This window comes from Pieris brassicae, chromosome 14 (genome assembly GCF_905147105.1).
Source record: "Pieris brassicae chromosome 14, ilPieBrab1.1, whole genome shotgun sequence".
Taxonomy (NCBI): domain Eukaryota; kingdom Metazoa; phylum Arthropoda; class Insecta; order Lepidoptera; family Pieridae; genus Pieris; species Pieris brassicae.
The window spans coordinates 2,019,273-2,035,227 of NC_059678.1; the positions used below are offsets into that span (position 1 = coordinate 2,019,273).

The following is a 15,955-nucleotide window of genomic DNA, read 5'->3' on the forward strand; positions in this document are numbered from 1 at the left end:
AGATGACAATCACCAAATTTCACAGACTGTAAGAAAAAACATAGTACAGATTATTTAACAGAGTTATTTATAGCAGTCTGCTGTGATAAACATAGGTACGATTTAGTAAATCTTAAAAGGTACTAAGTATGAAAAAAGGGTATATAATAAATAAGTATATAAAAAGTAAAGTTTAATAGTTAATACTTTGTAATCAGGATTTCGATGTATGTCTTTCGTAGCTATTATTTAGCAAATAAATAATATATTTGGGAATTTATTTAAACAAACAACAAAGTCAACTATACTATCAGTGCAAGATATTAGATACTCCATATATAGACACGGTAATTTGGCGATTCTTAAAAATATAAAAAACATGAATGTCTTGAAACGTTTACATTGTAACATATGTAAATAATTAAGTAAAAGTATTTTTAATTTTTACAATTCAAAACAGACTTAAAAATTCATGTTACGCGCAGTCTGATTGACGTCATAAGTATAATTTATGAATAAATATTACTTTATATAAGTCTATACAACTCCTTGGATGGAGTTAGAAAAGATAATCTTAAAATACTGGACTGATTACACTATCTAAAAAATATTAGCTAAAGCCTAAACCTTGTCTTAAGCTTTTTATAGTTGATAACTATACGTAGCAATAAAATTATTCCTTAATAAAAAAAGGCTTTAGAACAATCTAATTTATGTGAGGTCATATAACCAAGGAAAACTCAAAACACTAAATATTCCTAATTATACAAAGGGGAAAGAATTTAATAATTTTTATATGGGTATCATTCTTTGAATACTTATCAGGTAGTTTTTAATAACAATGAATGATAATAAATAAAAATACTTTGAAATATAAGTTTTATTCAAAATTTATATAAAAATTACATTTTAGACAAAGTAGTAAAATATGTACTTATGATATGTAGGATAATTGCTAATGAACAAGCGCGTCTTTGGAATTTTTATCTGTTTATATATTTTTTTAATATTTGGCACAGATCAGACATCAAAAACAATAGAACAACAATAGATTATATAAATAAGACCTCTGTCTTTTTAGGTTGGCAACCTCTAAAAACTGTCCAAACGATTGGAAAAAATTCAAAATCTCCCTACAACTAACAATAGATAAAAATATTATATATTATAATATAAAGCTCTTGAATTGTCTATCACAGTAATAAAATTTATAAAAGACTATTCTTCTTTACAACTGGGACAACTGTGTCCTGATAAATGCCATTATTTAATGCTAGCATTATTTCGCCCTCATCTTGTGACGTCACTTTCGGTCGCTTTTGTTCTGTAATGTCATAATTAGTGTTTACTGTTGCCATTTTGCAGTCAAGCCTTGCCGAACATTTTGGCATTAGTAAGATTGTTTTATTATTACTTTAGCGTGAACTTTACTGTGATTTTTTTTCTCAATGCACAATGATTACTATTGCCGTAATATATTTGACGGAATACGGCAACACTGGACATATTTGTGTAAGTCTTAATTTGTGACGTATAAATTAAACAAAACTAGTCTGGCATAGATCTTGTCTGGTCATAGACAAGTAGACCAGCCTTCTGTCTGACATATGTCGTCGGAATCCAGAGACATGCCGGTTTGCTTACGATGTCCTCCGTACGAGCGAGTTTGATGAACATATAGAAAGTCCATAAGGGATGAGAGTCGTATACTGAAGCCAACAATGCCTGCTTATGTGATATTTTGGTGTCCAGGTGCGTTTGTTTCGTATGTATGTGTAAGCAAGAAAAGATTCTATCATATATTAAAATCGATTTAGTAGCTATTGCGATATCAACGGGTTACATTTTTTGAATAAGGTAAATATTGACGGTTTAAGTTTTTTTACATTATTTGGCATAAAAATAAAGCAAATAGTACCTGAATCATTTCGCGTAAGCCAAGCGAACAATAGCGCATGGACAGCCGCAGCAAAAAGTGCAATACCAGCCAATATTCGAAATGACCCTCTACCCCCCGCACGACTGTACAGTTGACCCCCTACTAGGGATCCGAGAGCGAAACCTGCAAAATATATATTAATATTAAAAATTATAGTTTTGAATGTATATAATTTGATATAATTATAAAATCTGTGGGGAAAGACAACTGTGGTTCACCCACAGTTATGGAAGGTGGAAGGGTCTTCACAGATCAAAAGGATTCTGAGCCATTCGAACCACTGACTAGTCGAGAAGTGCTATCCGTATCCGGAATACCTTTGATAGCGCGTTTTAAGGTATGATGTCATCGCAGCATAGATTATAGAACTACAGACCTATAAGTATTACGTTGACAACACTTACATTAATATAGTTCGAGAATAATCTGGATACATGATGAATAAAGTATACAATTTTTGGGAATTAACGTGTCGTTTAGTTTAGATAAGAATTATAATTGCGACACACACAACCACGCCGGTTCTCTTTCCGTATAGATTATAACTTTGTTATGAGCTTGACAGCGAATTGACAGTTGTTAATCGATACTAATGTTATGTTTCGCATAAAATATAAATACGGGGCAGTTCTAAATTTTTTACCAACTTACCCACACCATCGTCCATCCCAGCGACAATACCTTGTACAGTTGCTGAGTAACCTTCCGGTGCAACGTGAGCTGCATAGCCAACTATCGTTGAATAACATAATGCGTAAGTCGGACCTTGCATTATACTCTAAAGGTAATATGGGATAAAATATTAAAATCATTTAAATTATAATCTTACGACATTATAAACTGTCAAATATTGTAATGTACATACAGTCAACGCATTCATTAGAAATTATAATCTGTCAAAAACAATATCAACTAAAATGGTTGCGGGAAACATAAGGTTTAAAAAAACAGTGATGCCACAACTCTTGGTGAAAGGTGGCTCCAGATTTATGTATTTATTGCGTGTTCATTATCATCTTCTAATAGGTAGGTTAGGTTAGGTTAGACCTTCAGTGCCTGACATGCGCTAGCTCTTTGTTGGGTTAGGCATGCCGGATTCCTCAAGTTTTTCTTCATAGTACGAGAGTGTTAGAAAGAGTGAGATATAGAAAAATCCATTAGGCACAGCCAGGGATGGTAGACATCAGCGATGAAAACAGCACGTTCAAGCCACTAGGCCAACGCTTTTTATATGATCTAAATGAATTTAGTTACAATCAAACATAACAATAAAAATATAAATCGAAAAAAGAACGCGTGATCAAAATTGCCAATACATTGTTGACAGTACATATAGACTTAAAACATTCATATAACTTGAGGCTGTCAAATGTGACATTAACAATATTTGCCTTCATGTCAAATCCACAGACATGCAATCACAGATTTCAAGACAACAGACGCATTGCTACGATCACGTGACACAACCTGAGCTTTAAGTTTAACAAAATAAGCTACTATTAAAGATCCCTCCACATACAAAACATAAAATAACACAACATAGAAAGACTAAGTACTGGAACTGTCATGGAGCAGACCCGTTGTCAGTTCACAAGTGGTTGTTTCTAGAGGTTAGCGGTTAATGAACTAAATAATTGCAAGTATAATAATAATTTCTCTTTTACTTACAAGTGTAAATTTTTAACAATAAGATCCTGTCACTAAGGGAGCGTTCAAGTATTTTTGGAGATTCTTGACCCCCCCCCCCATGAAACGCCACCGCATCGTTTTCTGTATCCAATAGTAAAACGTTTCGTGACCAACCCCAGTGACTCTTAATACCTAGCTACCTAACCTACCTAACTTACATAACGTAATTCAAACACCACAATTTGTTACGTAATACTTAACGCTCCCTAATCACAATTACCCTCAAAAAGTTATGAAATGATTACACACTTTAAAGTTTTATTACCTCAACAAAGACAAGATGCCATGGATGCTGTATGAGGGAGATAGCGATCATTCGCACTCCGTAGAAGAAGAGGCAAAAAGTAAGAGTAGTGCCATAGCCCCAACGGTTCAATATTTTTCCTGAAATATATTATTAGCTGACTACTGGTAATGTCATACCACTCCATTGATTTGTATGTAGTCTGTGCAGAAAGAGAACCGTTGTAAATGAAATTTTAATAAATTAATTCGAATAGTATTAGCTCGCTTAACAGCCAAGCCAGTTCTCTTTCCACTCTAGATGATTTGACTGACGCACATTCTAAAACATGCCGCCCCATTCCTCATCATGTTTCTCTTCGACACGTAAGTGTAAATTTCTTATAAAATATAGATTAGATGTAAGACCTGAATCGAATGGCTGGCCATGCGTGATACTCGTGAACGAGTGCTACTTATGATGACTGGTCGGACTTGAATTCGTGTATGCTGTGATGTTAGTTATTTCGACTATGTATTTGCGTGTTGTTCCCACGAGAATGTAAGTGCGTGCTCCTATTTCACAATGTCTCCTGCTGATGTCATGTGGAACATGGTGTGATGGTTGCAGCTCCTTATAAACGTTGTGCAATACAAAAAAAAACTTGGCGATTAAAAAGAGTGTCGGAGAGTTTATTGCCAGTTCTTCTCCTCCGTGTAGAAGCATTTAATGTATATTTCTTTTTTTTGACGTTCATAAGTGTATATTGTGTTACCTATATGAATAAATGATTTTTGACTTTGACTTTTAATGCCTTCTAGCACAAAACGGTTATTGCAATTAAATAAATAAAATAAATCAGTGGCGTTTCAATCTTTTCTGTCAATCTAATAGGCAAGTAGGTGATCAACCTATCGTGCAAGCCGGTTTCCTCCAAATTTTATGAAGAGATGAATAACAAAAACTCACCGGAAAAAAAGAAAAACAACACTTCGCCAATAAAACTCTGTCCGGCCACAATGGTGCCTTCGATAAGTTTGATATTCGATTTTGATCCAGTCACCTCCGCTAATTCTTCTAAAAACCTGTAAGATAGATATACAGCAATATAGTCTGTGCAAATGTACGAACGAATGTGATTTTTACGTCAACTGTCAAGTGTGAACTGTCTAACATGTTTTCGTGTTAAAATGTGCACTGTCAATGTATAATGACCGAACGGTGTTGCCAGAAAAGAAAGGTAATTTAGCACTGCTGGAACCTCTGGGACAAACATCACTAGGATTCTCTTGCCACAAACTCTTGTGATGCCGACTTTAATTCAATTAATGATCGAATAAACAAGTAAATTGTTATAATTAGTGCAAAATTTATTATATTTGAAGATTATTATAAGGAAGATTTGCGACATTCTCGAATATTTTTAAAGGTGTAAAGAGATTTTGACGGATATAACTTGTCAGACAGATTTTAGTGAGCTACGTCATAGTGGCAGAATTTTTTTTGGAGTCTTAAAAGCAGCTCGAATTCAACGAAAATTGTTCTTGTGTGAGTTCTAATTTATTTACAATAACACCGAAAGGGTGTGTAAATTTCTGCACGCGCACATATACCGAGCCTTCAACAAAATATACATTCTCCAAAGAATATGCAAAACTTACCAAAACATATAATAAATGATGAAACTGTCGAAAAACCCGGCCACGACCGCGAATATTATGAAGACAGCAACTTTTGGTATCTTCAATATTTTTTTTAAAGCTTTACCGGAATCTGTGGGACTCGAAAGGGAGGGTAGCTGCAAAAAATATAATTTTTAAATATGATTTGTCATAGAGACATCATATATTTGAGGTCTTGCTAATGTGTTAATATTTACAGTGATCATTCAGATAAACGATTCTTAAATATTGCCCGTCAATTTAAAGCCGTCTCCGGGGTCGCTAAGTATGCTATTATAGCAACACTAACTATAGTCATATGTATGCAATTTGTCTATAGTCAACGCATTATGAACTGTCTCGTCGAGCAATGTCACTGACAGAAGAAATCTGCTTACACTTGAACGGCTCCATAAGGATCATCTCGATCAGGAGCTTGAGGCAAAACCGACTGCCTTGCCACACTAACGTGACATCGGAAATGGTCACGTGACAAGAAAGTTACTCCTAAACAAATCTGTTCAGTGTTCAGTGTCCCCAGGACAGCTTAGAGTAAAAAATACTCACAGTTAACATCCTGCAGCTGGCCAAATCCACGAAGGTGGCCACGATTGCTATAATAAACGCAGGGGTGAAATTCTTATATGTCCCAGAGAAGAGATCAATAAGCCAGCCACCCAATAAAGCTGTTATGCCATATCCCACTGTGCCCCATGCCCTCTGGGAACCGTACTTTGACCCTCCATCAGGTCCTAAAATTGATTTATTAAAGTTCACCCCATCATACATAGTACTATGTCTAGGTCTACTAAAAGTTATCTAAAATGTTGGTAAACATAAATATTATTAAAAAAATCACTAGCTTTTGCTAGTCAGCGGATTAGGCATACAGGCACGTAACAATGCTTTCTTTAAAATTAATCAGCTTTCCACTGAATCCAGCTCCAGAAAATTACTGGTTTATCCATTATAATTGCAAAGGGAGGTGTCTATGTTGGTTTTTGCAGTCGGAATTTGGAATTGTTTAAATATATGATAGAGGGCATTATAATGTATATGTCGCAGTAAAGTAGTTAAATCGGAGAGTTAATTAAAGTTTTAGACAGTTAATCAAAAATCGATATTCAATCAAGTCGCTAAAGTTCCGTCAGATAAGTGAGGGAATGAAACGTTTAACGAGTTTCCTAAACGTTCCTAGGCAACAAGACTGACCAAACCTAATTTACAATAAAGCAATACACGGAACTGAAAATTTAACGCATTTTTGTCCTAAAACAGTATTGTTTGTTAGGCTTTCTGAGGACAATTTTATTTTTATTTGGAGGCAATCGGGCAGGAGGCTCATCTGATGTTTACTGATACCGCAGCCCATTGACAACCTTATTGCCAGAAAGCTCGCAAGTGACATTTTCTATGGTGGAGCATTGCAATGCCAGCTGTAGTGATTTTAGCTCTGAACAGTTCACTTACTTGCTTACTAATAGTAAAGAAAGTACGACACATAGAATAGATATTAGTACAAGGACGGGTTGACTGCAATGTTTCTAGATTTTTCCACTATTTGGAGAACTTTTCAGCAAGCTGAAATGTGATTTCTGACTGTTTCAGGGGTCAATCACATATAAGAAAATTGTAATTTGCATAATGTTACTCTAGTTATCAGGAGACTGAAACATTTTTTCAGAAAATCAGTTTTAAGGCGCTTTAATGAAGGAATTCTTCTAGACAGAATTTTCTAGGTGTCGGACAAGGACGGAATGGTACGCCAGAGAGAGGAAAGATCGGAACCTTCTCAAAGATAGACTGAGGACTCTAGAACGCCGTACGACAAGGACGGAGCAATGTGCTAAAGTGATTAAGAGTACGGACGTTCTAGAATTGTGCAATCGCTACTCAGTAGCAATCCTGCGATCAGTAGAGAATTCTCGAACATCGTTCAAGATCATTCCCAATGATATATATGCGAGCCGAGACGGTGGTTTAGTTTCGAATGCGATATCAAGAGATAAACACCGAGGACATAAAGCGCGAATAAAGTGAAGTGACGAGTGATATAGTACTGTGTGTGTAATTAAAGTAATTAGTGACTGTATTTTGTGTGTTTAATTAGTTTACATTTGCACCTTTTTTGTGTTTATAAATTCCTCATCGATTTATTTAGAAATAAACCCTTGCGAGAGATCTACGGCATTTTCTATCCGATCCCCTAGCTCGTAACAATATTAGGTATAAGTTTAAGCAAGGAGTTACGCATTTTAAATTAGCTTACATTCGGATTCCGGATGCTCTGGCATCCTACCCCTTAGCTCCCTGTTCTATAAAAAAACAGTCTTCTGTGTCTTCAAAACCGCTTTAATTACAACAGCCGTGCACTCACCCAAAACATCAAAGCAAACAGCATCCCCAATACAGTTAGCAACATTAAACGCGACTGTCCCCACGCTCATCATGAGTACAAATCCCCAAAACGTCAGTGTCGTGTAAAAACTCGAATAACTTTCGTCAATCCAGCCATCAATATTTTCCCGCGCATCTAACGTCGCTTCGTAGCAGAGTAAATTGCAGTCCTGTATCGGTAGGCATGCTATCTCGCTACCTCCAGTCTCCATTTGCATATGTAAGACCGAGCAAGATGTATTTGTCACTGCTCCGTCTATATACATAGTGCTTACGTGCGTGGAGTTAGATAGATACACATTAAATTTGTAGTCTGTGGAACAATTCCAGTGGCAGTTGTACTTGTCAAGTATCAAACTATCTAAGGTTGAGTGCGGTTTTATATATATTGTGTCGTTGAGGTTGTATATCGATTCTACGATTTTTTCAGACTCGTCGGGTACAGGCAGGAACCATAGACAACAATATGAGCCAGACATTATTATAATAAGAAGCATAAATACTAGTTTTCTGTGATTCTGGAACAAATAAAATAAAAAATATGACTTCTAACGCGTGGACATAAGTATACAGACATGTTAAGAAAAAATAATTTTAATGTCTAGATTTTTCATAGACCTTTATAAGTGTACATTGTACATAAGTGTACTTTCACTTAATAAATGATATTGAATTTGAATTTAAATTTCAGTACTACTCCGTAAAAGCGATATTTTTATTCAAAATGACACACTTGTATACGCTACAATAAATCAGCTTAAACCTATATAGTTCTGGGTCTCAGATTTCTGTATATGTTTCATGCTATTTGTCAACCTAATAGACAAATAGGTGATCAGCTGTGCCTGACACACGCCATCGACCATTTGGATCTAAGGCAAGCCGGTTTCCTCAGGATGCTTTCCTTCACCGTTCGATCAAATGTTTAATGTGTAAATATAGAGTTCATTGGTGCATAGCCGGGGATACAACCTACGACCTCAGTACGAGTCGAACTCTGAAGCCACTAGGCCAACACTGCTCTATGATATACTCTTATGGTTAAGGAACTTATTCACTAAACATAACGAACCAGCCGGAGTTGGAGTTTGTCTTCTAGGCGATGTTTGCCTTCATAAGAGTGAAGGCAAACATCGTGAGGAAACCCGCAATTCTTAAAGGCTTGTCTAGGAAAGCAGATGATAGAATAAAATAAAAATATCTCACCGGCCAATAATCCACTACATAACCAACCATTGGTTTAGCAGCGGCCCACAGAAGTGGCAACACAGCTGTCACCATTCCCATGACAGCCGCGGACACGCCCAGCTGACGACCGAAGACATTTATCTGTGGCAGGATTGGACCTAGAGCTGAAATTGACAAATAGATTTTTTATTCTTTTGTCGATGGTCATATAAACAGCCAGTTTTCAAAAACTAACCGACCTGCGTAACGTAACTTATCCTGCGCAGGAGAACACTTTAGTTGTTCAATTGTAAAGACGCTATGCACAGAAAAAAAATGTTATCGTAACAAAAGTATTCCTCAATTTTCTTTCATAAGGACCTTTTCCTGACAGTAACAAACACACATATATAAAAATGAATCCCTATTTCCCTTTGTCACGGCATGACGCGTGAACGGCTGGACCGATTTCGTTAATTCTTTTTGTTATTGTCAGAAAAAAATTAAGATAATTGCGTGGAAAATTAGAAAATTTAAGAATACTTTTGTTACTATAGCAAATTTATTACAATTCAAAACTTTTTCATTTAACCTTATGGCGTTTGACATAACATTGACAGAATGCGTGCTGCAAATATCGTTAAAGAGGATCGGAGTTATTATATTGATAAAATACATATAAAATAATTACAGTCGCTAATTGTTTGTGGCATCTTGAAAATCCATGTTTTTCACATGGCCAGTTACATGTCGCCAGTACCCATATATACCAACAAAACTATTTATATACGCGCCAGAAAAAAAAAGAATGTTGTTTATCATAAAGCATTATTAGTTAATTATACCAATTCGAAATCAATATTCATACTTAAGACAGGACTACGTCTGGGTCCGCTAGTATATAATAAAAAATATTAGTTTCTAACAATATCTACAATATTCTTTACAAAAGTGTATGTAGGTCAAATCGATGTTAAAACTATCACTGATGCATATTTATAATTTCTTAGACGCTCGTTCTCAGATATAAATACTAGGAGGTCCTCCTATGTTTTGATGTTTTTTAAACACATATATATCCCAAAAATTTCTATATACCTATATAATACAAAAATTAAATTTTAAATTTAATATGGAGAACTGTCTGAACTTAATTATAAACTGGGGTTTCTGCATCTTTCCATTTCCGATGTCTCGAGCCAGAACAGTCCACATATCTACTCCATACAGTATCCTTGTTAAATGCGAATATGAGAGGATGAGTCGCAGGCTTTTGTTTCATTAAACGATTAATATTTCATAGGCCGCAGAATATCTCTAACAGGCGTTAATAAATAAAGTTTAAATGTATCTATAGTGCTCAAAGATAAATTAGTGTTATTATTTGTAACATTATCTGTCTGTTAACATTACTATCTGTTTGGTAAGTTAATCCAACCATTACAATTATACTTTACGGGTCATAATCCTATCCGCACATTATGTAAGTGTCTAAGCATTTTACAATGGGTTTTTATAAGGAAAACTAAACATTAACACGATCGTAAGGACGAGACTAATGCCAAGCAAAGACTCATATAGACATACTAAAGATTACAGTTACCAAGATTAAACCCCTTATTGTTTTTTTAGTCTTCACTTTGTTTATCATTCGGTGAGTGAGTGATTCGTGAGTTGAGAGTTGATGTTAGAAAAACATCGATTATGACATCGATGTCATAATCAAAAGCTCAACATCTAATGTTCGATATTTAAAACTGAACACGTTATTAAAGTCAAAAATCATTTGTTCATATAGGTAACACAATGTACACTTATTAACGTCAATAAAAAAGAAATATACATTAAATGCTTCTAATTTTACATTCACTGCCAGTTCTCAATGGCGTAGAACGGAAGAGAAGAACTGGCAATAAACTCTCCGCCACTCTTTTTAATCGCCAAGTTTTTTTTTTATATTACACAACGTTTGTAAGGAGCTGCATAAGGACCATGTTCCACATGAAATAAATAATAGTAAAATAAATTAAAGACATTATCAACTGACCGAAGGAAAAGTAATTTTGATAAAGAAGAACCTTGTAATCCATGTCTTTGTTGATAAAGAGGAGTTGGGAAGTGTGAGAGAGAATGAGGGATCTAGACTACGGAGAATGAACGAAGGCAACAACCGGTGCGCAGTGAATGAACGCGCGTTCAGAGTTTATTTAATAAACTTGATTTGTGTATCCGTACGTTAGAAGACATAATTTGTTTCGTAAATTGATTTGCTTGTGTGGACGATGTTACAATATTTTAAGCTTGATGTGCTCAGCAAGGCGAGACGGTACTTCACTCCAGGCCACCGCTTGCAACTCTATAAAGCGCAAATTCGGTCCCACGTGGAATACTGTTCTCACCTCTGGGAGCTCCCCAGTACCAGCTCCTTCCACTTAACCGTATTCAACGAAGAGCGATTCGAATCGTCGACGACCAATCACTTTCCGTGCGGCTTGATCCCTTGGCGTTGCGTAGAGATGTTGGGTCTCTCCGCATCGTCTACCGCATTTACCATGGGGAGTGTTCAGAAGAGTTTTTCGGTCTAATACCCGCAGTTGAGTTTCATTATCTGACGTCAAGGCAAAATACAAAATACCATCCGTATCACCTCGACGTCCGTCGTTCCACAACTGAGCGTTTTCTAAGGCAGCTCTTGCCACGCACCACCACTATGTGGAACCAGCTGTCCACTGAAGTATTTCTGAACCAATTCGACTTCGAACCAATTCTTGAAAGGCCACCAATGCACTTACGAGCCTTCTGGCAATGTATCCGTTTGCCTCCTATTACAAAAAAAAAAAAAAAATTATGATCATCGACCCTAGTTGAGAGAAGCTTTTTATCTCCAAAGTTAACATATAACATACAATAATAGTTCTCAAAGTTCTCACTATTAACTTAATTTAAAAAAAATCACACGATTATCGACGTAAACTTCTCGTCAACCAAAAGTCGGTTAGTAATAGAACCGTATGTCGGAAACTGTAATTTAGGGCCAACCTTGACCGTGGATCGGCGTTCACGTGAGAAATTTGCACGATTTTATTAATAATAATGTTGTGTGCAATTTAGAATGCAATTTATTTGAAATTAAACATAATTATTATCGCTTTCGAGCGACCTCTTCCAGGCAACCACTGTGAGTAAAGAAAAAAAATGTATTAAATTACATAAGGTAGGCAAGAAGTGCAAAAATACATATTACATATAGCTATAAAGAAGAAACTAACCAGGAAAAGACATAAACTAAACTGATACAGGGATACATGAAGAACAAAAAGTAAAAAGTGCACGGGAATCACGATAATCTAATACAAGATCAGTCTCACGTCAGTTAGTAGTTAGTACGAAAGTTATTAGGGGGAGGTTGACCTGATCTCAGTTGCTATAAGGCACTGCTGAAACTCTACCATTTCGGATACATACCTTAAAGACTTTTTAAAATCCTAAAAAATAAAAAAAAAAAACTAATAGTTCAAATGATACCATCATTGAACTGAAGAAGTGATTATCAAACTTTAAGTTATTATAGTTAAATAAAGGGAAAATAGCGATGAGAGGAAGCAAAAATAGACATTAATTCACACTCTAAAGTGACAAAATTCAAACCGAAATACTATTTTATTTTAGTACAAATCACGAGACACGTTTGCGTTTACATTGTTAATCAACACGCTGGCTTTCGGTCAGACAGATAGTTAAACGTTTTCGACGTTGCTTTATTTAAATCAAAATGCTAGCGACTTGATTGAATATCGAAATTTAATTAACTGTCTAGAGATTCAATTAACTCTCTCATTTAACTAGTTTTCTGCGACATATATACTAGCGAATCCAAAAACGTTGTCCCGTACAGGTCTTACAAAAAAATCTAATAATGTAAACCATTCTTGAATCCACTTGAACACACACTGCATCAAGTTCTGTCCAGCCATTAAAGAGTTTAATGACGAACACATGCACAGAAGATATTATATCCAGCTGTTTATTTGCTGTACAGATAAATAACTTATATAAACTGATTTGTGAATCTAAACCATCTAGGGCACCACTTAAATGCATACAAAAAAAATCATTCAAATCCAGGTCCAGCCATTTAAGAGGAGTTCAATCGAACTTCGTGTCTCCTAACTGTGATTACATGGCACTTAACCAACCTTTTTAGTTCATACCAACATGGAACATCTTGCTAAGCTACCCCAGAGACTGTTCGGTTTTCCGGAAAGAAAACTTTTTAGGTTTTTCTGTGAATTTTTCTCTATATAAAACCTCAGAGTTCAAGTCATAATTTTCTAATTATCAAATAAAATATAGGGGTTGAAGTAGATAGGTGTAAATGATGTATGTTGTATCATAAAAATCCGCACCCCCAACTTTCTTACTAACTACTAACTGACGTGACACTGATCTAAAATTATCGTGATTTATGTGTCTTTCTACTTTCTATTTTCAATGTATCATCTTTTTAGTTTAGTTTGTTGTTTTTTTCCTGTTTAGTTTTTGTCTTAATAACTGTGTATAACATGTATTTTTGCACTACTTGCCTATCTTATGTAATTTAATACATTTTTTTTCTTTACTCACAGCGGTTGCCTGGAAGAGATCGCTTGAAAGCGATAGGGCCGCCAGTTGCCCTCCTTTTGATTTAATTATGTTCATTTTTTTATTTTCTATAGTGTAACGAAGTGTTAATAAATATTTATATATTAATTTTGGGGTGTAAACCCCTTATCACTTAGGGGTTTGAAAGATAGATAGCCGATTCTCAGACTTACTGAATATGCATAAAAAAATTCATAAGCCTCGGTCGAGACGTTTCGGAGGAGTATGGGAACGTACATTGTGACACGAGAATTTTATACATATATAGATATATCTTTCTTTATCTATGTTAATAGATACAGATAATGATTTTGATAATTAATCAGATATGTATAGTTAGAACCTGACCTCGTAGACAATTTATCTTTATTAATACTCATTTCTAAACACTTAAGTTGGCATCAAAGCAATAAGCATCAAGATATAATTATTTGCATGGTTCCATTATACAATATATATGTATATATATATATATATATATATATATATATATATATATATATATCCGTATATTCCGTGACCATTTATATATATATATAAATGGTCACGGAATCACGCGTGAACGGCTGGACCGATTTCGCAAATTCTTTTTTTGTTGTGTTTGTTATTGGCAGAAGGTATGTTCTATCCCAGCACGCATTGCTGTGTCAGTGTCTCGGAGTGGACTGCGGTACGCAATGGAGAGCTGGAGCGCTGAGGCGCGCCGGCCCGTAATAACAATTAGTTATGTAAAACATTAAATTAATGTAATTTTAACAATTTTTTTCTGAAATGTATTACTTGTCTTGCGATAAAATATATCGTGTAAATTTCAAAATCATGTTCTATACACATTTTCGTCATAAAATGAATTCAAAGTGTCAAAAATTGGCTATGTTCGGATTTTTTTTCTATCGAGCGAAGTTATTTAAATTGTGTATCGATTCTTCAAAATGGATACATAAAATACTCAACTCCACCATATATTTTTTCCATTTGCCATACTTCAAGAAACGATGACAAAAAATGGTAAGAAACAATGTACTTTTTTGTAGTTGTGCGACCGTATAGGCTAAGACAGGAAAACGTCTGCTATATTCATTTACTTAACTATTACATTTTTTTTCCAACACACATAGTAATTACAATATTCTTAACCTACACAGTAACAATAATAATAATTAAAAATTGTGACGTAATTTTTGGAGATTCATAATATGAAACATGCCATATTTCCTGTACGTTATAATAAAACATTTCGTTAACATCACTCTTTATACCTAAAAGTTACCATTATATGGTACTAAGTACTGGAAAAACCGAAAATAATATAAACAATAACGCGTAATTCAATCCCCGCTCCGCATCGTAACGTTTTAGGAGCCCCAAACGATAACATAACGATGTATCGTAAATGGTTTTGACTGTATATGTATTATAGCACTAAAACTAGGCCTAGATAAAATTAACATATTATTTGAAAGCATTTTGGCAAAATGATAGTAGTGACGGAAATCATAAATTGATGGAGATACTTTTAGGTAAATTAAAAAAAAATACGAAACTAATATATTGAAAATGAATAATATTTTTACCCTAAACTCAGATAAAGTCCTACCAAATTCTTTGAATTACTAATTAGCAGCCGAATGGTTACTCATCCAATACTCATCCCGTAGGTTTTGTGTTCGAATCTTGCGCACCATTCTTGTCCGCAATTTAAAGTTATTCTTACAGTATACAAATTATAAAACCAGTGTCAGTTATTGTATCAGTATTATTAAATTATTATTTCAGATATCTGAGGACTCGGAAATATTGTAACGCCACTAGATATATATATATATATATAAATTTTAATGTACTTAATTGTCTAATGCATGGTACATAACTTATTTAAATACATTAGAGTGAATAACGGTAAAGAATTGTTTATAATAAACTTACCAGCAAAGAAGAAGAAGAAGTGAATCTTAATTGGTAGCAGACTCTTATCTACCTCCAGCTTCATGGTTGTTATTTATTCGTTAAGAAAATAATGCACTTGAAGCGAACGAACTGCTATAGCTGGTCCTTAGGAAGAAATGTCACATATACCGGATCACGCATAGCTAAATAAATTTAGATACTCGACGAGTTTAGAGCCGAAGCAATAAGGCAATTTTAAAATTGTTTGTTTACACAATCGTTCCACTATTTACAAATCCAACGCAAATAATAAACTTTTTCACATAACACTTTGACAGCTGCCAAGAAAGCGTCGACATTGAATTCACTGAC

At 34.8% G+C, this 15,955-nt stretch overlaps 1 protein-coding gene across 1 annotated transcript; it reads right to left on the reverse strand.

The window, feature by feature from the left end:
- Positions 1-858: 858 nt before the first annotated feature.
- On the reverse strand, positions 859-15,929 carry LOC123718117. The gene is made up of 10 exons (XM_045674509.1): positions 15,623-15,929; positions 9,095-9,240; positions 7,869-8,406; positions 6,059-6,243; positions 5,492-5,628; positions 4,800-4,915; positions 3,873-3,991; positions 2,570-2,696; positions 1,898-2,041; positions 859-1,303 (listed from the first exon to the last, which is right to left on the reverse strand). Exons 1-10 carry the CDS (start codon positions 15,684-15,686, stop codon positions 1,188-1,190), a joined length of 1,692 nt encoding a protein of 563 aa, XP_045530465.1. The 5' UTR covers positions 15,687-15,929; the 3' UTR covers positions 859-1,187.
- Between the last annotated feature and the right edge of the window lie 26 nt (positions 15,930-15,955).